The sequence below is a fragment of the Vulpes vulpes genome, chromosome 5 (genome assembly GCF_048418805.1).
Source record: "Vulpes vulpes isolate BD-2025 chromosome 5, VulVul3, whole genome shotgun sequence".
NCBI lineage: Eukaryota > Metazoa > Chordata > Mammalia > Carnivora > Canidae > Vulpes > Vulpes vulpes.
In genome coordinates this window covers 92,204,057-92,214,937 of record NC_132784.1, presented here as the reverse complement: position 1 = coordinate 92,214,937, position 10,881 = coordinate 92,204,057, and the positions used below count along the sequence as shown (strand labels likewise).

The following is a 10,881-nucleotide window of genomic DNA, read 5'->3' as shown; positions in this document are numbered from 1 at the left end:
GGTGGACAGGCTATACAGAGCCTTTAGTGTGTAGACAACAGGAAACAAATGTTGGCCAATAAATAACAGATTCTAGCTGATGTTTATACTCCTACTCCATCTAGGTGTTAGAATTAGTTCTCTCACCAACCTGTTGAAAGAAGAATTATTAGCTTCACTGGACAACCAAGAAACCGAGGCGTCAAGGATTTACTTTGCATGCCTGGATCTCTTTTCTATTATTAAGCTGACTTTTATTACTAATACATTTTTCTAAAGTTCTTAGAATTGAAAATGAGGTATTTCCAGAGATATGGATACGATCCTAAAGGGGTAAACCAGAGACTGAGGACCTCTCAGTTTCCTAGAAGGAAGTTGGCTGTTCTTTGAATACTCCCATGGAAGTGGGAAGAGCAGTCCGCTTCCTCCTAGCTCCCAGAATGGTCTTTCTGCCCTCCCTACGTGCTCAATCCCGCACACTCTCCCTGGAATAGACGTTCGACTTCAGAGGAGTCGATGAGAAACTTTTGGCAGAAATAAAGAAACGAACGAAGACCAACTCACAACAGAGAATCAAATATAGCAATTAAAATTACCAGACAAAGTTCTTTCAAGGGATAACGGTCTGTGCGTCCCTCTTCACCTGTTGCATCCCACGGCTCTGGGGGCTCAGGATGTCAATAGGACTGGAATGTGTTGCCTGCTGGGAAGCCTATGGGGTGACAATTCTGAGGGCCACGTTTCTTAACTCCTCTGAGATGTGGGATTTGTCCCACTGAAAGGGGGCAGAACCTGAGAAACAAGAGCTCACATTTTCATGGGGGGGATGTATGTGGGTTAGATCCTGAAAGCTGGGTCCTAGACAAAGCTAAATAGTGATTCAGAAACTGAAAACACTGGGGTGGGGGGATGCATAGGAATGACTCATTTTTCACTTACGGGTTTGCACTCTTACTAGTCACTCCAAATTATCTTTTGTTAAGTTTTTATTTATTTGAAAGAGGGGGAGAGACAGAGAGAGAGAAGGAGCAGGGGAAGGCGAAGGGGCAAAGGCAGAGGGAGAAGCAGACTCCTTGCCCTGAGCCTCCACCGCAGGACCCTGGGATCACGACCTGCGCCCAAGGAACATGCTTCACTGAGTCACCCACGCACCCCTCACTCCAAATTATTAGTTGTCCTAACACCAGACACCTGCTTACACAGTACTGCCAGGTCCTGTTATACTAAGATCTCCTGCAGATGATCTGCTTAGCACTCAACAATACAGGAACCCCGATATATTAAAGCGTAAGGTAAGCGTGCACCCTCGGGGGTGTATTAGGACCTCAAAAGGGCTTCCGGGAATTCTCGCGTTATCTGGAAACGTTCCCTTTTCGCCCAGACCGCTGGGCGGGGCGGGGTGCGGGGTGCGGGGTGCGGAGGAACGACCGCGCGGGGCGGTCTCCTAGGAGACCACCAAGGACCGAGTGCGCACGCGCAGAGCCCCGGCCCGGCTGATGCAACCTCCGGCGCGCGCGCGCGCGCGCGCGCGGGGGGGGGGGCGGGGTCGGCCGAGAGTAAGGAAGCCGACAGGGGACCGCGCGAGGCCAATCTGCGGCAGCTCGGAGGAGTCCGGAAAGGCCCGCCCGCCGGGGCCCTGGGAGTGACGTGAGGTGACGTGGGGCTGGCGGCGTAGCCGGCGCCATCCTGCGTCCCGTCCTCTAGCCTGCGGCTGTCTGCTCCGCGCCGGCCCCGCGGCCATTTTGGGCTTCGCGTCGACCCGCGCCCGCCTGCGCAGCCCTTCCGGGGTCTCGCCGCCAGGGGCTTTAAGGGCTCGTCCCTCGGGGGCGGGCGCCGCGGTCGCCGCAGGAGGCCTCTTGCGAGCAGGGGAGGCCTCGCGCGCACCAGGACAACCTCCATTCCGCCAGGATGAAAGTCCCCTCGGCCAATGCGCCCAGCGCCTGCCGTTCCGGACTGTGTTCTGCCGCCCGCGGCGGAAGCCGCTGCCCCGTGTGGCTCCTCCGCTGGCCCGGGGACCGGCCTGGGGCCCCGACGCGGCCGCGCGGCGAGGCCGAGACTGCTTAGGCCTCTCGGAACCGCGCCCGACCTGCGTCCCGGAGAGACCGCCGCGCACAGGGGGATGGAGCCGGCCGCAGACGCCTCGCGGCCACGGCCGGGCCCCCGGTTCCGGCTGCCCTTCTTTCCTCGGCGCCCGCAACCCGGCCCTCGCGAGTTGCCCACACCTCTCGCCCCGGAGCAGCCCGGGGACCGCAGACTGGCTGCTTCCCCCCAGCCGCAGGCTCGGACCGACTCCTGGATGAAGCTGCTTTCCCAGCTCTTGGCGCCGCTCCCCAGCTTGCTTCAGAAGCTGCTGATTTGGGGCCAGCTTTTTGGCGGGATAATCCCGACCAGATGGCTAGATTTCGCCGGAGGCTACAGCGCTCTCAGAGCGCTGAAGGCTCGGGACGACCCCGCCGGCCCCCCGGCGCCGAAGTCTGTGTGTTCGCTGCGACTCGACCCCTCGGACAGTCCTGCGGCCAGTCCCCTCGATTGGCTGCAGAAGGGGAGCCACTGGCAGTGCTCGTCCTCAGATCTAGAATTGGAGCTCAAAGCCAAGGCCAGAACTCTGGACCGTGCCGCGTACGCTCTTCTGTTAGAGCAGCAGCTGTGGAGAGTGGAGCTGTTGCCGAGTGGCCTCCAGGCCCATCTGTGCTCTGCCCGGGAGCTTGGCTCTTCGCCTCCTGGCCCTCTAAACGCTCAGCGTTTAAGCAGCTTCAGCGTCGTCTCCTATGTGTTGAGCCCCACCTATCTGGACTGCTTGCCCCGGGTGGGGCTCGGCTGTCAGAACAGCGTGGGAAGTGGCGATATAGTTGATTTCCAGACCCTCAGCCCCGAGCGCCGCTGTCTGCCTGAGGATGCTGATCCTCCCGAGCGGTCGAAGGCTGAGATCACTTGCGCCTCTTGGCAGGGATGTCCGCCTCCATCTAGAGAGGGCCTGCCAGAAATCCACCATCTTCGCATGAAACGGCTAGAATTCCTTCAGCAGGCCAGCAAGGGGCAAGCATTACCCACCCCAGAACAAGATAATGGCTACCACAGCCTGGAGGAGGAACAGAACTTGTCCCGGATGGATCTGAAACCCGGCGGGGATAGTCCCACACAGTGTGTTCCCTCTGCTGGAGTCGTTCCCAGAACGGCCCAGGAACCCACCGAGGAAAACATTGTGTTATTGGCTAAAGAGGCTCCACTTGCTTTGGAAAAACAGGGCCCTTCGGAAGGCTGTCTGTCTGGTGAGGTACCTGCGTTAAAAGAGCCTGGAGAGGACCAAATAAGTGTCGGCGACTCCTCAGACCTAGAAGATAACATTCCCGCTTCCACCAGACCAGCCTGTAGTAACAGATTGATAGATTACATTTTGGGGGGTACGTCCAGTGATCTGGAAACAAGTTCTGATTCCGGAGGTGAGAATTGGGATGAGGAAGCTGAAGATGACGGTTTTGATAGTGATAGCTCACTGTCAGAATCAGACCTTGAACAAGACCCTGAAGGGCTTCACCTTTGGAACTCTTTCTATAGTGTAGATCCTTATAATCCCCAAAACTTTACGGCAACAATTCAGTCTGCTGCCAGAATTGTTCCAGGAGACTCTTCTGACTCAGAGAAGAATTTGTCTGACAAGTCTGATCTAGAGAATTCTCCCCAGACTGGAAGCCTTCCTGAGTCTCCTGACTATAATTCCGGGGAGGAAGATGACTGGGAATCTAGTGCAGATGAGGCAGAGAGTCTCCAACTGTGGAACTCTTTCTGTAATTCCGAAGACCCCTACAACCTTTTAAATTTTAAGGCTCCTTTTCAAACATCAGGGAAAAATTGGAAAGGCTGTCGCGACTCAGAGAAGCCGTCTGAGCCCACGGTGGCCATTTCTGATTGTCACACCTTCCTGTCTTGTGAGGTGCAACTATTAGGGAGCCAAGAAAGTGAAGGTCCAGACTTGGTACAGGGTGGAGTTCTTTCTGGAAAAAGACACGCGTGTATCAAGAGAAAAAAGGTTTGTTTTTTTTTCTTTTAACATGCCTGGTAATTTATACTGTTTTGACGTGGTTAAATACAGTAGCATGACTACTGAAGGCATAAGAGTGTATATTTTGAGGAAGGACTCTATACTTGGATTAAGAAATGACAGCTCCCCACCCCCACCGGATTTAGCACCACCGCCTTCTTCCCTCGTGTGGAATGTTGTTCCTATCCAAATAGAAGATGCTGGGGTATAATAGATGTTAGCAGGAAAACTCCTTTTTCATTTGCGTTTGTAGCTCTGGGCTGTTTCCATGCAGTCTTCAACTTTTATGGAACAGAAAAATTACACCTTGTGTGTACACAATTTAATTCTTCTGGAGATTGGTCTGGTCCTGTTATAGCCATAAAGTTTTCAAATGGTATTAATTGTATGTCATTTGCAGACACTTAATATTTTATTTACAGAATAAGTGTCTTTCCTCCTAGAGCCCAGAGGGATGATAATACCAAGTAACAAGTTTACCATGAAAGAAGAGACTAAATTACAATATAAAAACTTTGTGACATGTACATGATTTTGATTGACAGTAAAAAAAAAATACAGGAAATAGTATTGCTGATTCTTGAGAATGCAATACTAGTTATCATTGGCCACTTACAGGTTACTAATCATTTGTAACAGTGATGGTTACTTGGTTTATCTTGAGTAGTTGCCTCCTGTTCTGAAGCTAATCTTGAAGCTAGTCTGAAGCTAGTCTTAAAACTTCGTGGAACATTTTGCTCTTTGAATACATTGTCAGATTAATTTTATTTGGGGAAGTCCTTTGAATTGCTTTATTTTTTTTCTCTACTGTTTTTTCAGCGGAAGTTAATTAATTGGAGAGAAATTCCCCCAAATACACAGGGTATCTTTTATCGTAGAGGGAAAGTTTCTGTAGTTTACTATACACTTACTTGGAAAGAGAAAGGAGAGTAAATTATTATTGACCTCAGATTCTGCCGCCTGAGAAAGTTTCGTGTGGACAGTGCCCTAATCTGTTGGTTCCAGATGGCTAGTTTAATCCTTTGAAACTCTTCCTGGATAGAAAATATCTCTACGTGGTGATTACCTTATGTCTTGCCTGTAGAAGCAGAATAAGGCATATTGAATATTTGGTTCACACTTTTTAATGCTGTCATAAAAGATCTTTTTTTATTTTTAAGGGGACCCTGACAATGACCTATTTAGTGAATAGGTTAAAGAACAAAGGAACAACGGAATGAGCATTTGGTATATGGAGGCCTGTGTTCCCTCCTGCTGAGTGGTTAGGGCCAAGAAATTTGGGAATACAGCGGACCTGCAAAGTAACTTGACTTCTTGTGGCTTTGATTCACGCGTTTATCTGCTGAGAGTGACAATTATAAATGTTGTGTGAATTATCGCATGATTTAAATGGGATGACTGTATAAAACTCCTAAATTACCGCCTTAATTGTAGCTGTTACTGTTCCGAGACCTCAAGCCAGTCTCATGTCTCATTTTAGCTTACTCATTGAGCAAAAATGAGCTGAGTCAAGTAGATGTGAAACTATTGACTATGAACTAGAAGCAACATTTGTTAAAAGATTATGTCTAAAATATGGTAAAATTATTTGGCAGTCTTTGACTACTTGCCTTTCTTTAGGTATATGGGAATAATGGGTAGTGCTTGATTCTTAGAATGAGACTTTCATATAGGGGAGTTTAAAACGCCCGTGTGTAGTGACAACATAGTGCCCATTGTGGAGGCACACTCAAGGTTTAAATCCTGATTACTACACCGTAGGGAAGCTGTGTGATTGGAAACAAGGCAGGTATCTATACAATGGAAGTGCTTATAGTAAGTATCGTATAGGGTTTATATGAGGATGAAATGAGATTAAAAACTGTAAAGTGCTCCGAAATAAGCCTAGCATGTGGTAAACACTATATAAATGCTGTTGTTATTATTTATTTTTAGTGACACAGTGAGTTAGTAACTCTAGAATGCAATATCTAGTAAGATGTTACATCCTGCTAATTGTCCTCGAGGGCATTCCTTGGCCTGTTGTAAAGGGAATGAAAGGAGTAGGCCACGGTGGGATTAGATGATGTAACTATTGAACATATTTTAAAGCATGTATTTACTTTCTTAGTTTGCTGTGTTGTAAAGAAACTTCAATATTAGAAATTAAGTAGGATTGAAAAAAGAAATTAAGTAGGATTAAAAAGGATAGTCATTCATTACATGAAATCATGTGTTTATAGTATTTACAATTTCATATATATATAGTGATAGCATATTGAGGAGGAATATAAAGAGGGTTTTTATCTCAACTACAAAGTCTCTTTTAATAACACAGCCATAAAGATAGGTTAATTTGGCTGCATTTTGTTTACTAAGTAACTTTTCTTATAGTCTGATTACAACAGTAATAATATAAGAGTAATACTGCATGTTCATGATGTAAAAATTGCAAAGCACTGAAAAGTGAAATTGTATTTAAAAGGAAAAAGGGGGATGCCTGGGTGGCTCAGCGGTTAAGTGCCTGCCTTCGGCCCAGGGTGTGATCCTGGGGTCTCCGGATTGAGTCCCACATCGGGCTCCCTGCATGAAGCCTGCTTCTCTCTCTGCCTAAGTCTCTGCCTCTCTCTCTCTCTCTGTGTCTCTCATGAATAAATAAATAAAAATCTTTAAGAAAAATAAATAAAAATTTATAAAAAGACTAAAAATCGGTGAAGGTCTTTTTAAAGCTTTTGTGCTGTAATAAAAGCATTGACTAACATTGACTAATAACTATTCCAAATATTTCTGAAAAATTGGGAAACATTTGTCATTTCGGAAGAAGAGTGCCACAGAACTGTATTTCCCTGAGTATTAAGAAAAAAAAAAACAAAACTGATGACTTAAGGAAATTTACAGTTCCCCATCTGGATTCATTTTATTAACACCAAAAGCCAAGAGGAGGGAGGCGGGATGACACGATGACAGATGGAGGGCAGGAATGTGTGTATATGTGTGAAGGAAATTAAGATGGCATTTGCTCACTTTTTTTTTTTTTTAAAGATTTTATTTATTCATGAGAGAGAGAGAGACCGAGACACAGGCAGAGGGAGAAGCAGGCTCCATGCAGAGAGCCCGACACGGGACTGGATCCTGGGTCTCCAGGATAACACTGTGGGCCGAAGGTGGCACTAAACCCCTGAGGCAGCCATCCAGGCTGCCCTGCTCTCTCTCTCTCTCTCTCTCTCTCTTTTTTTTTTTTTTACTAAGTTGCCGTCTAATCAATCAGAGTTTCTTTTTTTCTTCTGTTAATGGTTCAAACCAAATATTCCTGTAAGATATTTGATATTCTGAAAGTATTAGTAGCAAGAAGGGTGAATTACTTCAATGATGATTTTAAGATCCTAGAGCATGATTAAAATTAGTCTTTGTGTTTATAGGTAACCTTCCTTGAAGAAGTTACTGAGTATTATATAAGTGAAGATGAGGACCGCAGAGGACCATGGGAACAATTTGCACGGGATGCGTGCAGATTCCAGAAACGAATTCAAGAAACAGAAGATGCTATTGGATATTGCTTGACATTTGAGCACAGAGAAAGAATGTTTAATAGACTCCAAGAAACCTGCTTCAAAGGACTTAATGCTTTCAAGCAATGTTAAGATGATTTGACGGCCTCTAACTCAAGCATACGCTAGCTACCTCTTACTTGAGAGGTTTCTTTTACAAACAAAAATTGGCAGCTGTCCTTTTTTTTTAGAGGATATGCAACTTGGATCCAATGACCTAGTTTAAATTTTTTCTTTTTTTTTTCTTTTTTTCTTTTTTTTTTGGTAACTGATCCCACTCAGAAATGTCCAGGTTTGAAGACAAGTCCTGGTAAATGAAGGATGAGATGGTGTGATTTCTAATCCTCCCTTTTTTGATTTAGTTGGATGTATTTTGAGTGTCCTATGCTTGCTGAGGCCAAAAGGAGACCTTTGAAGGTGGAATTTTGTAGTTCAAAATTTATTTCCTTGGGAAACAATATTTATAGGGTTCAAAGCCCATTTTTTCCATTCTAATTTTAAATTATGTGTACCTACCTGAAAACCTTGGGCTCTCCCCATCCAACATTCTAAAGTTAATGGGCTTTTATGTTTTCTCTCTGTATTTTTATTTCAGTGATATGGTCCTTTTAACTTTGAGGTTAAGAAAATAATCTTGTATATGCTACCAACTTAAATTATTTTGTGTCAAGTTGTTAAAATGTTCTCAAAATGACTTGGGGTGAATGTATGTGGTGGGTTTTTATTTCAAGGTTAAGTTCTACCTGAGATATTTCCAAGGACTGCCACAGAATTTAACATGCGTGGTACTCTCTGCTGCTTGGGAAAAGCCGCATCTTTCTGCCAAATTTTACCATCTCACACATTTCACTTCTGTGCAACCTGTTTCTTGGAGTGGGTGCTGTGTGTGTCACTGTCCCAGTTCCATGGTTCTTTGTATGTTTCACGTTGTAAGACTCCAGAAAGTAATAATTGCATCATAGACATTTCTTTTTTAAATTTAAAAGTCAAGAATTTTCTTAGGAAGGAATTTAGGAGACTTCTCGGGGGCAATTTGGTTTTGTTGTACATGCTCTCAACAGAAGACCAGTGTTATTAATCCCATGCTTCAGCACCGTCACTTTTCAAACCTGTCAGGGTGACACTAGAAACTTGGAAATGGGTAGTTATGAATTTCCCAGTTTGCAGTGTAAAATACAGACTCCGTCAGCGTCCACACCTGTTGTGTTCTACGTAGTGAGAGAAGTAATTTGTCTCTACTTTCAGGAAAGGACAGTACTGTAGACTTAATAATAGCAGGTCTTCCTAATTTTAGCCCAAAGCTTCCTTTTGAATTGAGGGCTTTGCGGGGGCTGGTTGTCCTTGGTTTATGTACTTGGCTCTCCCTGGTCTGCCTCTGTTAGGCTGAGGCAGTGTTAGCAGCTCCTTGGTGGTCTGTTTTTACCCCCACGTGCCCCTTGTTGTAGGTAATAGAAAACACGAGTAGAACAGGTGACCTCTCAAGTTTGAGCTTATCTCGGTGTGGGAACAGATTTTTTGTCAGAAGTGCTTGCAGAGTTAACTACCTCAGTTTACAATCTACCTGGTCGTTATTTTCTATCTGGTTTGCTCTAAGAACTGCCTCCAGTGGTAATAGATATATCCGTAAACAAACACACCCAGAGTACTCAGATTTTTGCAGAGCCCTCATTCAGCGCGTGTTGTGCACCTCCATGGTAGGTGATCACAGGGGACACCCTTGCAGAGTCCTGCTCTAACACCGTGAGAACAGGCTGGTTTCTGGCACCAGCTGTGTCAGTTGGAAAGAAGGCATCATCTGCCTTGAAAAGCGCTTTCTGAAAATGTATATTCATTCTTTTAAAACCAGACTGAAGTATATACTGTTTTATTTCACAGGCTTAGTCTGAAATCTAGCACCTCCGCATATTTGAAAATAATGGGATAGTTTGACATCTACTGGATTTTAGAAACTTGTTCCCTTGGGATTCCAGCCTCACCACCAAATGAGTAGAAGCTTGGTGAAGGATTCTCCCATTTACTACCCTCCTTTAAAAGAAGTGATAGAGACAGGGCTGTTTTTAAGTTGGACTGAAGGAGAAAAAATTCTTGTCCTTTCATCCCAATCCTAGTTGTTAGAACACAGTTAAACTTGGAAGTTGTGATTGAACATTGTACACATTTTAAGTCTTGCAATGGTGCTTTAAGTATCAATGTAGCATGTGAAAGGCGTTGTATAGACAGGTAAAATTTCCTTTTCTGAGTGTCCAATGTGATAACAGCACCTCTTCATCTTTAACTTGAAATCAAAACTATCAGATTTTATTTTTGTATAATTTAAGGAAGGTGAATTTAGGGGACTAGAAGACTCTAAATTGGCTTCTACAGATCCAGTGACTTAAATGTAACCAGTTTGTTGGGATTTTATAGCTAAAATTATATTTGTGTATATAACTTTAACTAATCTGTAAATTGTAATAAATATATTTGCAATTATTAAATGTTACATGATATTTTGGTTCAAGTTTATTATTTTTAAAGATTATTTATTTATTTATTTATTTATTCATTCATGAGAGACACAGAGAGGCAGAGACACAGGCAGAGGGAGAAGCAGTCTTCCCTGCAAGGAGCCTGATGCAGGACTTGATCCCAGGACCCCGGTATCATGACCTGAGCCAAAGGCAGATGCTCAACCGCTGAGCCACCCAGGTGCCCCTCAAGTTTATATGTACTAGTATTTTACATTAGTTTTGGACTTACTGAGCAGAGATTAAATCAAGTATTTCCATAGAAGCATATAAATTTAAGAGGTACTGAACAAATTGCTGTGGTATAAAAAGGTTCTGTGACATGGAAATTGCACCTCAGCTTATTGAAGGGGAGGAGTTTTATTTTTTTTATTATTTATTTTTAAGGTTTTATTTATTTATTCATGATAGACATAGAAGAGGGAGAGAGACAGGCAGAGGGAGAAGCAGGCTCCATGCTGGGAGCCCAATGCAGGACTCGATCCCGGGACTCCAGGATCACGCCCCGGGCCAAAGGCAGGTGCCAAACCACTGAGCCACCCAGGGATCCTGAAGGGGAGGAGTTTTAAAGGGATAAATAGAATTGCAAACTACATTTAAAATTTTTTAATTTATTTTTTAAGATTTTGTGTATTTATTCATAAGAGACAGAGGCAGAGACACAGGCAGAGGGAGAAGCAGGCTCCCCGTGGGGAGACCAATGCAGGACTCGTTCCCAGGACCTTGGGATTACAACCTGAGCCAAAGGCAGATGGTCAACCTGCCTGAGCCACCCAGGTGCCCCACAAACTACATTTTAATAGGAAATTTTGATTCTTAGAGTATGAAA

General features: G+C 44.7%; 1 protein-coding gene across 1 annotated transcript; it reads left to right on the top strand.

Moving 5' to 3' along the window:
* The first annotated feature begins 1,458 nt into the window (after window positions 1-1,458).
* PPP1R15B (protein phosphatase 1 regulatory subunit 15B) lies at window positions 1,459-10,034 on the top strand. Its single transcript, XM_025991421.2, has 2 exons — window positions 1,459-4,006; window positions 7,417-10,034. The coding sequence occupies exons 1-2, from the start codon at window positions 1,907-1,909 to the stop codon at window positions 7,636-7,638; spliced, it is 2,322 nt and encodes a 773-aa protein (XP_025847206.2). The 5' UTR covers window positions 1,459-1,906; the 3' UTR covers window positions 7,639-10,034.
* Window positions 10,035-10,881: the final 847 nt, after the last annotated feature.